Below are 21,144 nucleotides of genomic sequence, written 5' to 3'. Positions count from 1 at the left end.
TGATGTTGTCACTCTGGCTTCCTGTTCCCCTTTGCTTTGTATGTCTATGTATCTTTTTGTCCGTTCTCTTTATTTTGATATCCTTGTGTTTCCGTATGTCTCTCTTTCTTTCTCCATCCATGTCTGTGTCCTCATTGCTTGACTTTCTGTGTTTGATGCTGTGTCTTTGGTTGTGAGTATCTATATATGTCTGTCTGCTGCTGCATTGTGGGATCTTTTTTAAAAACTCATTCATTCAGTCAGCAAGTATTTACTAAGCACCTGCTATGTGCTTGGCACTGGGGATGCATAGATGATTCAGAAAATGTCCTTGCTCTCAAAAAGCTCACAGTCTAAGTCAAGGATCCAGACAAGTAAATAGATGATTACTACATAGTATGATAAGTGAGCTTGAATAGAGTGGGATGGGCTAGGAGAAAATAGGAGGGGACCAAACTCAATGTATAGAAGGGGTCAGGGAATGACTCATAGATAAAATGACAACTAAGACTTGAAGGATGTGTAAAATTTACCTACATGAAGCCAAGGAAGGGAGTCCCATGCAGAAGGAAAAAGCACATAAGAAGGCCCAGTGGTAGGAGACAGCATGGTTTGTTAGGGGAACTGCAAGAGGCTTAAATATGCCATGGGAACCAGAGAAGGTTGTGAGCAGGACTGGTGACTCATTTTTTTTTGTTTGTCTGTTTTAAGGAAGTCACTTTTAAGGCTGCTGTGGAGATTATATTGAAGAGAGTAGAGACTGAAGACTCTAAGGACTGTGAAGAGGCAGGAATCCCTAAGCCTCTAAGTGCATCGATCTGCACATCTCTGTGAGTTTGTGTGTCTTTGTGTATGTGTTACTTAGGGCATATGTGAGTGTGTGTGTCCGTGTCCCTGTGTGTTTCCATGTCCCTAGGTCTTTGTTCCTGGATCACTCTATGCCCTGGCTTCTGGGTCTCTCAAACTCAGGTCTCCTGGCTCTGGGATTCAGGGGCCATCACATGACATAGGCAAGGTAGAGGTGGCCCAGCAGCCGCTGTACATGAGAGCATTTTACCAGCCAGCAGGAAGCCTAGCGGGGCAGCAGCCTCAGTGATTCCTTCAGCAGCCTCTTGCCTAGGACCACAGGCATATCTGGGCCTTGGTGCCCCCATAGGCCCTGCCACCAGCTGGATGTCTGCATGCTGGAACTGCCCTAAGGGAAAGAGATGCAGCACCAGTCAGGGTAGTGGTTTGAGTCCCACTGAGAGCTCTGAAAGGATCCTAAAGCAGGAAACCTAGAAGGAAAAGTGAGAGGGAAGATGGGCAGCAAAGGGGGACGGAAGAGGCTGGGCATTGTGGGAAATGTTGAGCCAGATGGGACAGGAGTGTAGTATGAAAGTAGAGAGCCAGGGTGGATGAGATGGCAGCAGAAGGGGTACAGTCCTTCAAGGAGTTGACAAGGCAGGTTGGAGGAGTGGGACGACTCAGAGGAAATAAAAAAACATCATGTCTGATCTGTTTTCTCTCTAGACCAGGTGCTCCCCAAGGGCAGAGCTTGGCTCTGATTCCTCTTTGTGGTTTGGAGGTCAGGGTGCTGGGGGCTCACTGGCCTTTTACCCTTACAGGGTCTCTCTTGGGACTGGTGCTCCCTGACCCCTCTCAGCCTCAGTAGCACTTACCCAGCAGGCTATGGGCTGAGGGGCTGAGACCAGAGCCACTGACCACACAGAACCCCAGGTTGGGTAGTTGCAGAGTGCTGGGGTTCCTGTAGCAGTGCCAGAGAACTAGGAACTTGAGGTGGGGCCCAAGGCAGAGGGTGAGGCAGGCTGCAGCAGCCACATGGAGCTCCAGCTGGGGCCTCCTCAGTAGGACAGGCTGGTCCCAGGACAGGAACAAGGTACCCTCGCCTCGCACAGATATGGAACTGCGGGTAATGGTGACAGTGTAGGCCTGGGGTTTGTCTGCAGTAAGTGTGATGATCTGGAAGTAGATGCGGATCTGGTCTTTGTGGCCTGGCCTTGATGGTGCCCCAAGCAGCTGTCCACGCACATGCAGCCCTGGAGGGAAAAGAATGCATGCTGGGAGCACAGGCTTTCACATGGTCATTCACATGGTCACCCATAGCACAGGCAGGGGTGAAGTCTCAGGGATTGAAGTCCAGATGAAGTAGTGCAGATCTGTGGTTAAAGAGCTAGCTCCTGAGGAAAGTGCTTCTACCACAGCATATCCAACTGCTCCTTCCTGTGTGGTGTGGGCACATATGCATGTGTGTGCATGCTTACCCTCGTGGGGCTATTTGCATGTATGTGTTTGCCTCTGGGTGTGTAAATATGTGTGTTTGGTTCTGTTCATATGAGTATCTCTGGGCGTTATCAGTGCATCTGATATTTAGGGAAGGCGCTATGGTAGCGTGTGTAATTGTTTGGTTGTATGTTTATATGCATCTCTGGATATGTTAGTATTATACGTGTTGGTGAATAGTTTATGCTGTGTGTGTCTGGTTGTGTGTTGGTACATATTGTGTATCTGGAGGTGTCAGTGTGCATGCATCTGAGTGTGTGTCATGGTATTTGGGTTCATCGGTGTGTTTCATATGTCTACAGTAGCAGAATATGTGTGCTTGTGTGTGCTAAATTCCTGTATATTGGGATGAATCTGGGGGTATCAGTGCACATATGTCTGAGTGTGTTGATGTATGTATCATTGTGTATATCTAGGCATGTATTGTGTGTCATTTATGTGTTACTGTGTGAAAAATGTCAAAATATCTTCCTGGGTGTGTATTTGTGTGAGTTTACTATATGCCCTGGTGTGTGTGTGTGTGTCTGTATGTGTGTATCTGTCCTGGTGTTAGAGTATATTTGTGTGTGTTTTATGTGTCTGGGTATGTACTTGTGTGTTAGTGAGGTGCACTGCCATGTGTTTGTATTAGTCCACAAACATCTGAGTGTGTTGCTATATGTATATCTGACTGTAAAGTTATAAGGGGTGGAGTCCTTGGGGCTCTCACCTGCCTTTGGGTCATCTATGAGCTGTAGGAGGTCCCCTGGGCGCCCGCCCAGTGTGTAGCAAATCCTCTCTTCTGAGCGTGGGATATGGATCATAAAGTGGGGGTCCCCATCCACTGCAAGGTGGGAGACACAACTCTGAACTTATGGCCCTAGAAGGAGTGGGAGAGGAGGAGAGGGAAGGAAAGAGGAGGGAAAGGTGGAGGGCCATGTCTATTTCCCCAGAGAGGCAGCCCAGCCCCAGTCCCACTGCACAAACTGGCCTATACTCAAACAGGACAGTGAGAGTGGCTGGCTTACCCGAGGATGAGAAGGTGAAGATGCTTGGCAACAAGCCTACAAATTAAAGGGAGACTGTGTTGGTAAGAGACTTATCTATCACATTCCTAGGAACTCTGGGACCCTCTGGCCTCTAAGTCACCTCCTTCCAGATAAAGCCCAAATTCCTGAGCTCAGCATTTAAGTCTTTTCTGAAATTTAGTCCCTGCCTAGCTCTCCAATCTTCTCTGTATGCTCCAGCCCAGCTGAACTGACTATTCTTTTGAGTGCCCTGGCTTGTTTTGCTAGTGATCATTTGCTTCTATTTTATCCTGCCACCTGGAATGTTCTGCTTTCCCTTAATTACCAAGAACTGATTTCTAGTTATCCTTCCAGGCCAACTCAATTGCTATTTATTTTCTCTTGCCCTTTGCTTGTAGTAGGTAGAATTCTAAGATGGCCCCTAAGAGTCCCCAGTGTACTCACCCTGTAAAATCCCCAGGACTGATATGATGAGATATCACTCTTACAAATAAGTTATGTTCTGTGGTGCAGCTGACAAAATTGAAAGATTAGCCAGATGTGCCTGACCTAATCACATGAGCCCTTTAAATCTGGGTCTGGAGGTCAGAGACAGATAAGATTTGATGTATGAGAAGGATTTGTCATGAGGGAGATTCTCCATGGCTGTCTTTGATGATGGAAGAAGCCACATGGCAAGAAATGCAGGAAACGTTTAGGACCTGAACATGGTCCAAGTGGCCTCTAGAAGCTGAGAGTCAACAATCAGCAAGGAAACAGGAATCTCAGTTTTACAAACACAGAGAACTGAATTTTGCCAACCACTCAAATGAACATGGAAGAGGATGAGAACTCAGTCTTATAGACACCTTCATTTTAGTCTTGTGAAGCCCTGAGCAGAGAGCCTAACTAAATTGTGCCTAAACTTCTGGCCCATAGAATGTGAGATAATTAATAGGTGTTGTTTTAAAGCTACTAAGTTTGTGGTAATTTATTATGCAGCAGTGGAAACTAATACATTGCTCCTCCTTTGGGCTCACACAATTCTTATGAGAATTCTAATTGAACAGAAATGAAAGCTCAGGGATCTTTGTCAGGGGAGCTCTTTGTTCACCTTTTGCTAGTCCTGCAGAACTTCCCTGAGATTCCATGCTGCCTCCAGCTCCTCCCAGGACCTCCTCAGAATTGCCATCCCAGTGTGGATTTCCTGCCAAGCACAAAAGTAATAAAAGAAATCTTTCACACTCTCAGGACAAAGATACTTTCAGTCCATCAAAAGGCACACCTTCCCTCTGACCAGAAGAGTCCTCATTAGCTTCCAAATCTGACCTGCACATTGTCAAGACAGGCCTTATGCGTTCTATAGCATCTTAGTCTTTCAAGCTCAGTTATGCTCAAAATTCTTCCTTATAGCATTTATGCACACATTCATTTGTTCATTTATTTATTCATTCAGGCACTCTTTAAGCATCACAGATATGATGGTGGAAAAGGTGGTCATAATCTCTGACCTGGTGACACTCTTATTTTAGTTGGGGAGGCAGACATGAATGAAACTATAATTACCAATGGTGATAAATGCTATAAGAAAAAAATTATAGGTTGACTGAGGGACTTGCAGATACTTTACATAGTCTAGGGCAGTGGAAGGGTTGAGGACATTTGAGCTGAAGTCTAAGGCATGAGCTGGAGTTCAAGGGGTAATAGGGTGGTAGGAAGAGGACAGGGCAAGGCAAGTCAGAGTTATTTTCAAGCAGAGGGAATAGCTTGGAAGAGGTCCCTGAGTGGAGGCAGGAATGGGAGTAGGGCCCATTGGAGGAACAGAGAAAAAGCCAGTGGGGCTTGAGTTCAGAGGGATATGGGAGAGAAGGCAGATCATGTAGGGCCTTGTAGCCCATAAAGAAGACTTTGGACTTCATTCTAGGTGTGATGGGAAACCCTTGAGGGGTGTTAAGTAGGGAAGAAACGTGAAATTGTCTTTGTTTTTAAATGACCCCTTTGGCTGCTGGTGGAAAATGACCAAGAGAATCTCTCAAGAGAAGAAGCAAGGAGACCAGTGAGGAAGTTGGAGCAGTTTTCTAGGTGAGACACAATGGTAGTCTGCCCTACAATTGTGACAGTTGGGGTGGTGAGAAGTGGGTATATTTGACAAATACATTAGATAACGTCAGGAATTGAAGATGGATAGGATATTGGGAGGGAGGGTGGTGAAGGAGAAGGCTATGTCAAGGATGTCATTCCCAAATTTATATCTCTGTGACTTACTAACACCACCAAGTGGTTTTAATCCTGCCCTGTAAGGTCACCCAGGAAACATCTCTCCTCTCAGGAAGGCAGAATAGTGAAGTGGTGAATCACATTCAACACTGGACCAGATTAAATTCAAATCTCTTACTAGCTGTGTGACATGGAATAAGTTACTTCACTTCTCTGGGCTTCAGTTTCCCTATGTGTAAAATGCAGATATTAACATTTTTTGTGAGGATTAAATGAGTACCACAGGTACAATATGTAGAGCAGTATCTGCATGTAGGAAGAGCTAAAAAGTGTAAACTGTTATTACTTCACAGTCTTTGGGAAATTAATTGCCAGCATCTTCCCCAGTTTTTATATCCTTCTCATTGAGCACACAAGAACCTATCAGACCAGTGTTGCCCAGTGATGCTACCATTTATAACCCCACACCCCTTCTCTGCTTGAGAAGCATGAGAAATTCTTTTGTCCAACAAAGCAAATGTCAAAGCCACAGCCTGGCCAGTTCATTTATGTGTATTCCCCAGTCTTAACACCCCTCCTCTCCCAGGGCCTCTAATTCTGTGCCTGTATAGGAGGCCCAGAGAAGTTAAGTAGCTGGTTCAAAGTCTCAAAGCAAGCAAGCAAACAAGCAGCTTTAATCACAAGAATCTGCAGAGCTTTGTACACTTCCAGTTCCTGGTGTTTGCTATTCATACAGCCCTTTTGTGGCTTGACTTCTTGCGTGTGGCACTCACCATCTTTGTCAGGCATGAAGAAGGTACAGAAAGCCAGTGGATTCAAAGACTCTGCGAACTTGGACTCCACCCTTGACTCAGACAGCAGCTCTAGTGCCTCAGGGAGAAGGAGCAGGCTGACTGCCTCAGGGAGGGTGCTAGAAGGCAGCAAGGCTGGCAGGTTTGGGGGGCTGCCTTCTGGAATAAGCCTGGAGCTGTTGGGTAGGCCCATTGTCCGGACTCCTGATGCAGACGGTCCCAGAATTTGCCTGGTGCTTTGGGGCTCTATCAGCAGGTCATGCTGATGCCAGAGCCTCCCAGGGGGCAGCAGAGAGGGCAGGGTGGGGTGAAAGGGAGTAGGGAGGGGTTCTCCAAGGACAGAAATGGTCATGGTACTGCTGGGGCTTAAGATTGTGCTTGGGAGTGTGCTTAGGCTCTGAGGAGGTGGGCGCCGGAGTTTTGCAGGTCTAGTGGGTAATAGGGTTTGGGGTTTATTGGGGATTAGGGTCCTAGGTTTGGAAAGTGATAAGCCTAGGGAAGTTTGGTGAAGTGGGGCACTAGGTTTAAGAGGTGATGGGATTTTAGGGGTCTTGGGTAAGACGATCCCAGGTTTAGGGTACAGCAGGTTGTTTGGGGTCTTGGGAGCAGGAACCCTTGTTCTGATTTGTGGTGGGTTTTTGAGGATCTGATGTGTGGACATTCTAGGCCAGGGCTGTGACAGGCTTTTGGGTGACTGTGATGTGAGTAGCCCAGGCTGGAGGTGTGATAAGGCATCTAGTTTAGGTTGTGATGGAGCACCAGGTTGGGAGTAATATGTTTCATAGTGCCAGCTTTGGGCTGGGCTGGGATGCCCGGATTCAGAGGTGAGACTTGTGTCTTGGAATTCATGGGTAACAGGGTATCAGGATTCTGGTGTAATGGCATATTGGACTTCAGAAGCAATATGGCACCAGAATTTGAGGGCACAAGGGCATCAGGTTTCATCCTGAGCATTGGTTGAGCCAAGGTGCCAGAATTCTGTTGTGCTGGAAATTTGGGCTTTGGGTGTGCAAGGGTGGATAGGGTACAAAGGCACTGACCCAATGGCTCCAATTCCTTGGAACTAGGCATCTTTGTAGAGGCAGGAGTAGTTGAGGATAAGAAGAACTTTGGTTTCACAAGCCTTGGTTTGGAAGAAACCTTGGACACCAAGGCTGGCTGGGCTGTGCCTGCCCCTAGGCTTTGCCTGCTAGTGGATGAGGCATGATGGTGCCTGGTCCATCTGTGGTGGAAGTCTGTCTCCTTGCCTACTCACTGACTTCTTTGGGCTGCCTCATGGCCAGTGAAGTCAGAGATGTGACTAAGTTATATTCCAGGGACAGGTTGAGGACTTTGGCAGCCAGTAATTGGTGAGTGGTAGGTTTGGAAACATGCTTGTAGCAGCTCTCCAATGGTGACATAAGCCCAGAGGTGGCGTATGAAGTGGACTACATTGGAGGCTGGCTCCCCTGGGCAACCAAAGACTTTCTGGCTGCTGTTGGTGGCCACCTCACTGTGGTGGGCCACAAGAAGCTGATCCTTAGGGCCATAGGCTGCCAAGGTGGATGCCCAGTTCCTGCTTGCCTGGCTGCACTTGGCCTACCAGCTCTGAGCCACCAAAGTAGTTGGGGAAAAGGGCCCAAGAGGAGGCCCCAACCAAACTGCCCAGGTAATCCAGATGCACGTCTGCCAGAAAAGGCATGGAGAGCTCCTTATAGAGGCCCTCCATCTGTAGGGCTGCGTTGGTGTCCTCATATATGTGCCAGGCTGCTCCCCAGTTCTCCAGGGACAGGCAACACAACAGGGGAAAGTCAGCGTCATCCCCAAAGGCCAAGCTGGAAAGGGACACCCTGTTGCCCAGTGCCTGCCGGATGTTGGAGAAGATCACACTGGGGTCGTCACCCCGGCTGTGGGCTCCCCATCTGTCAGGAAGATGATGAGAGGGATCCTCCCCACACTGGGACCCTTCCCAGACTCCTGGTTACTATGGTTCAGCACTGAAACAGCTGCCAGGAGAGATGCATTGATGTCGGTCCCTAATTGGAGAGCAGACTGTGAGACCATCTTTTCTAGTAACTTCTACCCCCATTCCAGACACACTGGGCACCTCACCAACTTCCCAGGCTCAGTCATATCTCCTTATCTTTGCTTAGACTGTTTCCGCTGCTTATCTTTTCCAACTCCCCACCCCTACACAAGCTCCCTGAGATCTGACAGTGGGGCCCACATGTCCTTTGCTTTTATCACTCCCTGTCTCAGACTGCTTTGCTTGTTTCCTAGGGGGAATGTCTGATTCTCTAGTCTGATTGGCAGCTCCCCAAGGATAGCATCCCCACCTCCATGCACAGGGGCAGAAAGTGCTGAGTCATCAGGAGGTGGTGGGTGAGGGACATTTCAGTAATTAACTGAGAGAGGATTGATCAAAAGCCCAAATCAGGGCAGCACTTTGCTCAAATGCTTGGAAATAAATAGCTAGATTATTGATAAAAACAAATAAAACAAAAGTTTTAGCAAATTCTTTTGAGTATGCACTTTAAAGGGGAGGAAACTCAGGCCCAAAGAGGAATGTGCCCTAAAATACATGGAGAATGAGCTGTGCTCTTTCCACTAGGCAAACGAACACAGAAAGATGAAGGGACCTATCTGTGTAAAGAGTAACAGTGATATTTCAGGCATTGTGAGAGGTGAGGTGGATGATGGAATGAAGGGAGTGTTTCAAGAATTTCCCATGTCACCACAGCCTGCCCATCTGGGTGGGTAGGTCTAACACACCATCAGCTTCCATGTGGCCCACGTAGTCCTTGGCACTGTGGACATTCTGAGTGGTGGCCTGGATGGAGGCTCCAGCTTTCCAGACACTAACAGTGTTAGAAAAGGAGATGATGTTGAAGTAGTCACTGGCCCGCAGGTTACAAAGGATCACATTCATGGCCTTTTTAGTCTGTGGGATATAGATGAAGTGAAGGAGATGGACCAAGACTTGAGGTCTTGTTCAAGACTGAAAGACTCTTTCTATACAAGGTACTAAGGTCTAAGTGATGTATGGTTTTAACATTCTCTGACTCCAGTACTCTGTAAGTCTAGGATTCTCAGGTCAAAAATGCTCTTTAAGCAATATGGCCCAAAGCTTAGACCTGCACTGTCCAATGGTAACTGCTAGTCACATGTACCTATTTAAATGTAAATGTAAGTTGGTTAAATTAAAGAAAACATTTAAATTTTGGCTTATTCACTTGCAGTTGCCACATTACAAGTGTTCAATAACCACATGTGGCCAGTAGCTACTGTATTGGACATCTCAGAACTTTAGAACATTTCCATCATCAAAAAGGTTCTATTGGACAGAGGTGATCTAGAATGTTCAAGCTCTGTGTTGTCAGAGCGCTAGGATTCATGTGTTCTATGGTTCCTGTGCCATTGCAGTGCCAACTGGTGCCTATTGAGGCCCTGTGACTCCCTCAAACTTCTAGCCCTTAGGTGTCTTCCTGCTCTTTGTTGGGTGTCTGCCTTAGCAGAATTAGCAGCCCTGGGAAATGACTAGCCTCACCGTAGCTCAGGCTGACTTGTCTCAGCCCATGTCTTCTCCTTATTGGAATCATAAATTCCACTACGTTCATTGTGTCAGCCCACATCTCCGTCTTACTGGAGTTGTAAATCCACTATCCTCCCATATACCAAAGCCCCTTACCTCACTTACAGCTAATCAGAAATCTGTTCCCCTAGCCCTTCGTGTTTACAGCCCCTTCCTCACTAAAAGACCCTGAACATTCACACTCGGGGGACACGCAAGCACCTCTTGCCTGTGTGGCCCACTGTTGCCTGTAGCAGCATACCTATCAAACTTTTCCTTTGTTCTTAAACTTCTCCTTACCTTTTGTAAATTCTTTTATTTACCACGACACTGGCCCACCTCTGTGTGTCCCCCAGCACCCAAAACCCAGGATTCAATGATTCCAGGAACCTAAACTTTAACAGCTTTATGATTTCAGGTATTTACAGCTACCTTTCTATGACTTTGAATGCTTTAGTTCTGTTCTATCTAATCTATTCTTCTACCTCACCCTCCGTTTCTTCCTGACTGGTCTTCTCACCAGCCCCCAGATAATCTATATTCCATTTCGTCTCTATAGCTTTGCTCTTGTTGTGCCTTTTAGATGCAGACCATCCTATGTCCGCTTCGCTTATTCACATCTTCATTGTTTCTTTACTCTTTGTCCGGGCAGCCCTTCCTTGGTTGACTACTCTGATCTACACCCTTTGCACCTAAGCATTTCCTGTCTCACTCTATTTGCTGACTGTCTTGCTGAGATATTTTAATTCTCCATACAGATATTGAGCCCTCTGAGAACAGGGCTTAGAATGCTACTTCCTCTGGGCTCTCTTCTCCATGACAATACTTAATATAGGGCTAGGCACATATGAGGTTCAGGGAATAGAGTATGTAGGTTCTAGTATTAGGTACCATTTATGGGACACTTGCTATGTTCCAGGCACTGTGCTAAATACTTTAGATGCATCAGCTTATTTCATCCTCACAGCAACACAGTGAAGAAGGTACTAATGTTATCCCCATTTTACAGGTGATGATGTTGAGGCTCAGAGAGGCAGAGTGACTTGCTCAAGGTCACATAGCTAGTCATTGATGTACCAGGGACTCAAATCCATATTTTGGAAGTGTTAAATCCAGTGATTTTAAGCACAATATATACCTTCAATCCTTTATATCAATATGGATTCAAGAAACCACAGGAAGGATACTAGTGGCCTGCCTCTTTCTACATCTTAAACTGACAGAAGATATCTTGAATGCTTCTAAGTGGTCAAAATCTTTCCTGCCATAAAATGAATTCAGGAGATAGGTCACATATTCTGAGATCAGGAACTGAGCACAATATTCTTGTTTTCATTGAGAAGGCTGAGAGATAGAGGATAGCTTTTCCTGAGAACCTCCTGTTATCCAGGGACAGATTATGTTTTCTGAGGTATGTTATTTACTCTCCTATTACTTAGAGATTTTCCAGCCATCTTTCTGTTACTAATTTCTACTCTTATTCCATTTAATCTGAGAGCATACTTTGTATGATTTATGTTCTCTTAAAGTTGCTAAGGTGTATTTTATGACCCACAGTATAGTCTGTCTTGGCAAATGTTCCGTTTGAGCTTGAGGCGAATGTGTATTGTGCTGTTGTTGAGTGAAGCATTGTGTAGATGTCAATCAGATCCAATCGAGTGATGATTCTGTTCAGTTCAAGAGTGCCCTTACAGATTTGGATATGTCCATTTCTGATATAGGCAAGTTGAAGTCTCTAACTTATAGTAGATTTGTCTATTTCTCCTTGCAGTTCTATCAAGTTTTGTCTCATGTATTCTGACACTCTATTGTTAAGTGCATACGCATTAAAGATTGTTGTGTCTTCTTAGAGACTTGACCGCCTTGCCATCATATAATGCATTTATTTATCCTTGACAATTTACTTGCTCTGAAGTGTACTTTGTCTGAAATCAATATAGCTGCTCCAGTTTTCAATTTGTGTTATCATGGTATATGTTTTTTCCCCATCCCATTACTTTTCATCTGTGTCTTTATATTCAAAATGAATTTCTTATAGAAAACACATAGTTGGGTCTTGTTTTTTTGTTTGTTGTTTTTGTTTTGTTTAGTTTTATTTAACAGTGACAATTTCTGTCTTTTAGTTGTTATATTTAGTCAATTCATGGTTAAAGGGATTGCTGATATAGTTAGAGTAATATTTGCTATCTTTTTAACTGTTTTCAATTCATTTCCCTTGTTCTTTTGTTTGTTTGTTTGTTTCCTACTCTTTTTCTGCCTTCTCTGGTTTCAGTCAAGTGTTTTATATGATCCCACTTTCTCTTGTCTCTTAGAATATCTGTTATGTTAGAAAAAATTTCTTAGTGGTTGCCTTAGAGTTTGCAATATGCTCTTACAACTAATCCAAGTCCACTTTCTTTTTTTCTTTCCAAGTCCACTTTCAAATAACAATATACAGCTTCACGTATAGTGCAAGTACCTTCTGAGAGAGTAGTCCATTCCTGTCTCTTGTCTTTTATCACATTGCTGTCATTAATTTCATTTATCAATAAGCTATATTCACTGAATACATTTTTGCTACCATTGTTTTGAAGAAATTGTTATCTGTTAGATCAACTGATTAAAAAGTAAAATATTTTATTTTCCCTTTATTTATTCTTTCTCTAACAATCTTCCTTTCTTTATGTAGATTCAAGTATCTGAGCTACCACATTTCCCTTCCCTACAAAGACATTCTTTCAACATTTAGCTGTGTGAGGCAGGCCTACAGGTGACAATTCTTTCAATTATTGTTTGGTTGATAAGGCCTTTATTTTTCACTTTGGAAGGACAATTTTGCTATATACAGAATTCTAAGCAGGTGGCTTTTTCCTTCAATGCTTTAAATATTTCACTTCACTTTCTTTTTCCTTTTTCCTTCCTCAAGGGAAGCCCAATGTAATTCTTATTCTTATTCCTCTCTAAGATGTTATTTTCTGTGGGCTTTTTTTTTTTTCAGGATTTTCTCTTTGTCCTTGATTATCTGCAGTTTGGATAAGATATGCCTGCATGTATATCTTTTGGCATTTATCCTGCTTAGTATTCTTTGAGCTTCTTGGACACGTGATTTGACGGATGTGATTTATCTTGGAAAATTTGTGTCTGTTATTCTTTCAGATATTTCTTCTATTATTTTCTCTCTTTCTTCTCCTTATGGTATTCCCACTACACAAATGTGACACTTTTGTAATTGTACACAGTTCATGGATATTCTGGGTTTTTTTCCATTCTTTTTTCTCTTTATTTTTCAGTTTGAGAAGTTTCTATTGTTGTATCTTCTAGCTCATTGGTTCTTTCTTTGGCCATATTCAGTCTTCTAATGAGCCATGCAATGACATTCTTTATTCCAGTTACATTGTTTTATATTTCTTGCATTTCCTTTTGACTCTGCTACGGTATCAAACTCTGCTTACATTTCTCATCTGTTCTTGCAGGTGGTCCACTTTTCCCATTAGAACTCTTAGCATATTAGTCATAGCTATTTTAAATTCTTGGTCTGATAATTCCAAAACTCTGCCATATCAGTCTGGTTCTAATGCTTGATTTATACTTTTAGACTGTGTTTTTCCTTTTGGCACTCATTTTTTTGTTGTTGAAAGCCAGATATGAGGTATGAGGTAAAAGGAACAGAGGTAAATAGGCCTTCATTGTGAGATTCTATGCTTATCTGGATCGGAGTTAGGTTGTGTTTGATAGTTGCTGCAGTTGCAGGTGTCAGTGGCTAAAATTGCTTCTAGGATCCCTGTTTTTGTCTCTAATGTTGTCTTGAGTTTCCCTAGAGACTCGTAAACAGAATATAGGCTTCCAGTTCTTTTAACTGTAACCTCCTGTTTTTACAGAGGAACTCAGTTGATATGGTGGCCATGCATTAGGGGGGGAGAAGAAGCATTCCATAGTTCTCTAGGCTTTTAGAGCACCTGTGCCTCTGGAATATGACCTTCATGAGTGCTCTTCAGCTTCTTTCCTGCATTAGATGAGACAGGAAAACAAAAAGGTTTGGAGTTGGGTATATCCTTTGTCATATACTAAAGGCTAGAGGGAGAGTTTTTAATACTTCCCTTCTTCCAGTTTGGTTACACGCTGATAAAACACATGTCAGTTAGTGTTACATCCCAGAGGCTCTGTGGTAGAGGGCATCAAAGAACAAGGGCTATGCTATCCCAGGACACCTGAGCCTTAAATCTAGAGGCCCAGCGTACTATGGCTTTAAAATACTGCAGCCGGAACTGTATGGATTCAGGTTCTAAAGTCAAAATCTCTCTGGTCTACAACTCCAGTATTCTGATTCAAGGGTGCTCTGGTAGAAGGGGTATTGATTGAAGCCTAGATGGAACCAGGACTCTATGGTTTGTAAGCACCATAATACCAGTGCACTGTATTCTTCTGCCTTTGTAGTCAGAAACCAAACCAAAACAAACCTGTGGCCCCTTGATGCTTCAGAGACCAGAGTGGCTCAAGTTTTACTGTTTTTGATGCAGGTTTTCTGATGGCAGACTACTCTAGCTCAAAGGTTCTATGACTCTGGGCCCTTATGAGACCTAGGGGTTTGTGGTTGAGGCGCTCGATGGTTCCAACCCCACAGTCCTATGCTTCAGCGTTCCTAGGATTCTGTGGCTCCAGGTCTACATGACTCCTGATACATAAGGCGCCAGGACGCTAAGGTAGGCCTAGACCTATGAGGTGCAAGGGTGATGGGATGGCAGGGTGTCTGTCCCAGGGAACCACTGCTCCAGCACTCTGCGCTTTCTGACCTTTCTCAAACAAGAGCTAGGAGAGATCCCCAGGGTCCCTGTTACCTGCTTCAGCTTGGTACCGAACATGGAGCCGCTCACGTCAATAACAAACACCACGCTTTTCTCAACAGCTGGGAGGCCTCTGGGGGCCAAGTAATGAATAAAATAGCCGTCGTAAATCTGGACAAAAAGAAGGGAAACGAACAAGAACTGTGAAGTCAGTCTAAATCAGGTTCTCTCTTACTCTCCTGCATAACACCCTGCTCTTTTCCTTCCTAGGCCTGTCACTGTGGCTATTGACTAGGCATTTGTGCAACCGTTTGTCCATTGTCCATCTCCTCCACCAGAACTGTCTCTCTGCTGGTCAGGCTGCCAGCCCACAGCCTGCCCCTGAGCTGTGGACTGAATGAGACTGGCTTGTGGCCCGAGGCGCCAAGGACCAGGATCTCTGCAATATGTGAGTTCCTGTCTGGGAGAGCTGGGCTTGCACAGTCTTGAGGGCCCCGAGGGACATTTTGCCTGGGCTCCAGGAACCGTAAGTATTGTTTTAACCTCCCTGTATAGAGTGAGCCTGAGGCCCAGCCTCATGGCTGCCAGGGCCTGGGAGTTTGCAGGGCCTCCCTCTCCTCCTTAAACCTCCTTGCTGCTGTTGCTGGGCAGAGCAGGGAGGGGAGGAGGGAGCAGAGGCTGAGTGAGCTGTTTATTCAGAGGGGATTGGTTAGACCAGGTGCAGATGCCTTGGGCAGTCGGGGATGTGATTGGCTGCTGGCCCCCTCCCCCCACTGCATCTCTGCCTCTGCAGAGCCTGGAGCCTGGGACAGCTGAGGGAAGGGGAGAGGGGAGCTGGGAGGGCCCCCGGGACCAGTGTCAGCTCAGCTAGGCAAGTAAGTATAGGCTTGCTGAGGGTCTGTGCTGCCCACAGCCTGAAGGAGGCTCTGCCCTGGCTCACCAGCTTCTTCTCCTCTCTGCCACTCAGGCATTCTCTGATCACAAGGCTGGACACACCATCTCCTCCTCTCTTGGAGGGCAAGTGGCGGGGCAGGCTGTGGAGAGGAGAAGGAGATGGTTATCCAGGGCAGAGGCACCTTGCTCTTCCTCTCCACCTCAGCCATCGAATCAATTCACAGGTGCCTGCGTGGGCTCGGTCTCCACTTTCTCCCGGCGCTCTACAGCAGTTCCCCGAGGCCTGGGTCAACCATCCTGCAACTGCCCCCAAAAAGGCAGAGCCCAGCTGCCCTTCTGTGTACTTCCCATACCTGGGTAGGTGAGCGCTTCTGGGAAAAATCACATTCCTATTTTTCCACGGTCCCACGTCACCAGCGGCCCCACACCTCACATCCTGTAAACCAGAGGCATGACCCAGGTCACCAACCTCTCACACTCCCCTCAGCTGTCATGCCACTCCAGTCTCAGGAAATGCCTCCCCTCCCTCCTCATGACGAAAATTAAGGGCAGCAGGTCATGTCCCTTGGACTGCCCACCCCACCCCTGCGCAGACTCCACATACCCATAAGCCTCTTCCCTCTACCGCAAGACAAAACAATCCTGCCCTAACCCCTTGCACTCCCAGCCTCCCATGCCTCTGCCACCAGCCAGACTCCTCTCAACCCAGCCCACACACCAGACTGGGTCTTCTTTACAATAGAAAACCCTGTGTGTCTCCTCCATCCACTAAGACAAGTCCCATTGATCTCAACCCCACCCAAACTTCAAACCAGCTCCTTTCCTCCCGGTAGCGGTCATTACCTGGGCAGCTGCAATGTTCTCCTCACCTCCACTTCACTCCTCTGCCCACTGCAGAGTGGATCCCACCCCCAACGCTGATCCTTCTCTCAGCAAAGGCTGCAATGACCAGTTGGTTTCCAAACACCATTTCAGTTCTCATCACACTGCACCTCACTGATGTATTTCACAGTGGGCAATCGCTTTTGGTCCTCAGAGGACTCTTTTCCCCTGGAATACTGAGATGGTGAACTCTCCTATTCTCCTCCCAGCTCTCTGGTTCGTCTGATTCCGTGTCTTTCTTGGGCTCCATTTCTCCCCCTGTCTCATAAGCAGCGTTGCCTAAAAATTTGCAGTCACGACATGCAAAGAAAACGACTACCTCTGCGCAGCACAATGGAGGGAAGTGGTGGGGATTTAGAGCCCTGAACAGGCTGTTGTTGGGGCCGGATACCCCGGGGGCTGAGGAGCGCAATAGCTCCTGGACCGGGAAGCTCTGCCTCATCAGCCGCCATCCTGGATCTGCCCCTCTGGCTCTGAACATGCTCCCTGGGTCGCGTCCCCAGCTCTCTTTTGGGTTCAACCACTGAATCTCCACTGGTGGGTCGGCAGCTCTTTCATTAGTCCAATGCTCTTCACCCTTGCTCCTCCGCAACTTCAAACGCACTCACCATTGGACCTGTTCCCTTGGATGACTAAGATGCCTCCAACGTATCCTGCACAAACAATAAATTCATGGCCATCTCCCATCCCGCCCTTGTGTGTCTTTGTCATTTAGAGGCACCATCACCCACATGGCCACTCCAGATACAAACCCGTGTCACCCCTGAATCCTCCTGTGTCCCTCACTCCCCACATCCAACCAGCCACAAATTCCTGCTGGTTTTATCTGCTGGATATGTCTCAGGTCCACCCCCCTCCTTACTCCGTTGCAGACTAACAAAGCCCAGATTCAGGGCCTCTTTCTCTCTGGTTTCCCTGCTTTATTGGGGCCCCTCCCATCCATGCATCTTTGCAGCAGCTGCTCAGTCTGCTCTTTCTAAACACAAACCTCATGACGTCGTTTCCTCTCATGGCTTCCTGGTCATGTTCAAGATAAATTCTATGTTCCTCTTCAAGCACCTGCAGGGCTCATGGCCTTCAGTCTCACCTCTTACCATTTCTTGGGCCTTAAGTCAATGCTCCAGGAACTCCCACCCACTTGTGTTCCCCTACACACCTCTGGATAGTTCGAGCCTCCGTTCTTTGTACCATGCAGCACTTGCTTTACTAGAATGCCTTTGTCTTCTGGTAGCCCCCTTCCCAACTTGGTATACTTCTTTGAATTCTTTAAGGCCCAGGTCAGTCTTTACTTCCTCCAGGGAGCCATCCCTGACCTCCTTGACCCTCACGATGGCTTCCATCATACCTAGTGTTGTCATTGAGAAAGTACTTCATCTTGGGTCACGATTGATTGTCTCTCTCTGTTTCGCCTGGAGACAGTGAATAGGGTGTGTGTGTGTGACTCACTTCAGGGCTCCAGACATCAGCCAGCAGTGGGCCTGACAGACAGGATTAGGTGCCCGGGCAGTGGATGTGCTAGGCCTTGGAAGATGGGCATACTCCAGTAGGAATGGGAGGTGAATTGAGGGGTTCTTGGTGTGGGGGATGCAGGAGTCAGAGCACACAGTGGGTGGGAGTATCAGTTGTACTATTTAATGCTTAAATTCCATCCATTCTATCTGTACTTCTACTCCAGGCGATGGTGGGAGAGGGAAAGAATGAACAAGCAGCCAGATACCTCAGTACACACACACACACACACACACACACACACACACACACACAGAGCAGAACAGCAGGTTAAGGCCCCTGCTGCCACCTACTGGCATGATACCCTCAGCTCCTAGAGGGTGAATTCCTTTTATTCCCCCTCCACAACAGGCCTCTGTCATACCTCTGTGCCTCTGCACAGGCCATTCCCCTCTCTCTGCATGCCATTCCCTTCACCCTATCCACCCAGGTGGAGGTAAAGTCTACCCGTTTTTCCCATCCTAACTTAAAGGCAACTGCTTCAGAAGGGCTTTAGTGGAACCCTCCCCAGTGGTATTCACGTATAACCCCTTACAGATTTCATCACAGCACCTAGAGTATGCTATGGCTGCTACATCTCTATGGATCAGGCTGCCTCAGGATGGGACATTCCAGTAGGAGAGAAGGGACTGTTTCCAGCTCATTTCTGAGTTCGCAGAGTCACTGGGGACAGGACTGGGCGAGGGTAGCTTTCTGCGTGGTGGAGATGAGTCCACATACGAATGAATGAATAAGTAACTACACGAGGAGAGGTGTAACCAAAGCACTGTATTTGCCCAGAGCAGAGAGAGGAAGTGTGAGTGGGGTGGGGTCATCATAGAGGTGACACTGGGGCAAGGTCTTTAAGGGTGAAAAGGACACTGACCAGTGGAGAAAGGGGATAGAAGACAATCCCAGGGCAGCAGAGAGACTGGGCAAATGCTCAGACACAGATGACTGGCCCTTTGGGTGTGTTGGCACAATGGTGTGTGTTGTGGTGCCCTGTGGGGCAGCAGGAGGGTGTTTGGGGACAATGGTGAGTGGTGTGGTACAGTGTGGGGCAGCTGGAGGGTGGTCTGTGTGCTGGAGGCAGTGAGAGGTGTGGTGAGAGATGCAGGTTGGGACCACACATCTCAGGCTGCCGTGCAATTGCCGTCATCAAGCCAAGGGTCTTGGATCAGAGCTCGAACCCTTTGGTAGAGCGTGGGACCCCTGCATGTTCTTTGAGAGTGTGTGAGCTCAGAATTTAAGGGCTCTCTGTGTAGGCCAGTGGCTCAAGGGAGGCAAAACTCGTTTTTGAAATTTAGAGACCTCAGGGAAGTCCAAGAGAACATGAGATTATCAGAGCTGCAGAAAGTGTGCGAGACTAAACCCCGGCCATTGGTTCCCTTTCCAAAAGGACTGGGGAACAGTGGGCTATGACTTGCTTCAGTCAGGAATGGATTCTTAGGAGCTTGATTCAGTTTAGGCAGTCCCCACTCTCCAACCCTTTGAGGGAGCGCCTGTGCCTCCCAAGTTGTGAAGTCATGTGTCGCTACTCACCATCCTGTCGTGTTCACGAGTCCTCACTGATCCCCAGGGAGAACCAAGTCAGCAACATGTGGAGGCCTGGTGTTTCCCAGGCGTGTCTGACTCCAGAGCCTGGGCTCTTTCTTTCCCTTCCCCGGCCCTCTCACCTGCACGTCTCCAGTGATGTCCTCCATGACTACATCGTACTGGACCACGAAGTTGGCCGTGATGCCTGAGCTGGAGAAGGCACACTGGTCTTGCAGTGTCGGGCAGAAAGTAATTCGGACACAGGTCTCTCCCCTCTCCATCTGCGTGGGTGGGGGCAAGTCAGCCTCACCTGCATGGGTGGGGAATGGGGGGGTGGTATGGAGGGCTCACCAGGCAGAAAGCCAGGTAGAGGGACATGCAAAGGGACAATATCTGGGAAGGGTGAGAAGTAACCCGGCACCACCTGCTGCTCCTTTTGCCTGCCACGCTCTTCCACCTGCCCAAATGCCACATTCGTCTCCAAATCCTACCACCAGCTCCTCATGCTCTGCTCTGCCTCTTCCAGAAAGCCCAGCCTGACTGACCCAGCCCTCCCCTCAGCTGTCTGGCCCTCGCTCATAACTTCGCCCTGGCTCACTGGCCACCCATCCCGGAGCCCAGTCTCTGGAGGAGTCTGGAGGGGCCTGGGTCTCCTCCCAGAGACACGGCGTGGTGTGTGTGGTGGAGAGAGACAGACACCCAGGCAGGGCCTAGGTCTCCTCCCGTGCCCCTTACTGCTGTGGGACACTGCGGTCTAGCAAGATTCTTCTCTGGGATAGAATTTCATCTGTTTTCTTCCCCCTCTGCCTTCTGACTCTCAGAATCACGTGTGTGAATAAGCCTTTTAGCGCCTCATGAAATCACAGATGAATTTCTGGTCCCGGATGTTTGCTGAGCTGACCACAAGATCAACTCCTCTGGAATTTCAGTCCAAGACAAATGTCCATTTGACATGTCTCTGTGCCTCCTTTTTTCTTCCAGAAAATGGAAACTAGGGAATTCTGCTCCCACCCCCACTTCCTGCTACAGCTGTCAGGAAGCTTAGGGGCAAACTGAGCCCCTAAACTCTGTGAGGCGCCTGCTTACATACATTCCCTTGGCTTCCTTCCTTTCAGAGGTCTTTGTTCTGTTCTGTCCCTACAGGATTGGCTCTACCCTCTGCTGTAACCTTTAAGGAGAAGGGGGAGGGAGCTGCCATTTATAGCTTAGGGTTTAGGAGTGCAGGCTCCAAGGACTCAGATGCTGTCTGTGGGCCCCTGGACAAGTTGCTCACACTCTCTAAGCCTCAGTTTCCTCACCTGTAGCACGGGAATGAGAACAGCACCTAATTCATGGACAAAATTTGTGGGCATTAAGTGAGATCATTTATGTAAAGTATTCGGAACCATACTTGGTTCCTAGTAAGTGCTCAGTCATGCTAATGATTACAATGATCATCTTGTCCTCGTTTCTCTGTACCAGTCATTCGCAGGGAGGCATTTTCTCAAAGTCTCACAATGGGCCATAGGTTGCATGGCCCCATTGCGCAGATGGGAAAAGTGAAGCCGAGCCAGTGAGTGATTTTCCTGCTGCCCCAGCTTAGGATTTGAACCCAGGTCTGTATCTGTGTCTCTCTTCTGGCTGCTCCACTCTGTCTCTCTGGGTCAGCAGGGTCAGATTCAGTAGGTCTTCCGAAGCCAGTTTGGTGAGACTGGCCGCGTGATATGGGTGACGTCTGCTCATCTCTCAGAAGAGGCATGTAGGCCACATCAGTGGTTTTCCAATCTGGCTGGACATGA

At 47.3% G+C, this 21,144-nt stretch overlaps 1 protein-coding gene across 1 annotated transcript; it reads right to left on the bottom strand.

Moving 5' to 3' along the window:
* Window positions 1-976: 976 nt before the first annotated feature.
* ITIH6 (inter-alpha-trypsin inhibitor heavy chain family member 6) lies at window positions 977-20,880 on the bottom strand. The gene is given in 17 exon segments (XM_032474662.1): window positions 977-1,127; window positions 1,129-1,174; window positions 1,641-2,018; window positions 2,972-3,085; window positions 3,270-3,305; window positions 4,363-4,455; window positions 6,239-7,021; window positions 7,024-7,455; window positions 7,458-7,615; window positions 7,617-7,795; window positions 7,797-8,125; window positions 8,128-8,271; window positions 8,974-8,976; window positions 9,008-9,176; window positions 14,621-14,737; window positions 19,507-19,676; window positions 20,862-20,880. Coding segments are annotated over 17 exon segments (3,321 nt in total).
* Window positions 20,881-21,144: the final 264 nt, after the last annotated feature.

Source organism: Camelus ferus, chromosome X (genome assembly GCF_009834535.1).
Source record: "Camelus ferus isolate YT-003-E chromosome X, BCGSAC_Cfer_1.0, whole genome shotgun sequence".
Taxonomy (NCBI): Eukaryota; Metazoa; Chordata; class Mammalia; order Artiodactyla; family Camelidae; genus Camelus; species Camelus ferus.
The sequence above is the reverse complement of the archived record's forward strand: the minus strand, read 5'-3'. Positions and strand labels throughout refer to the sequence as shown.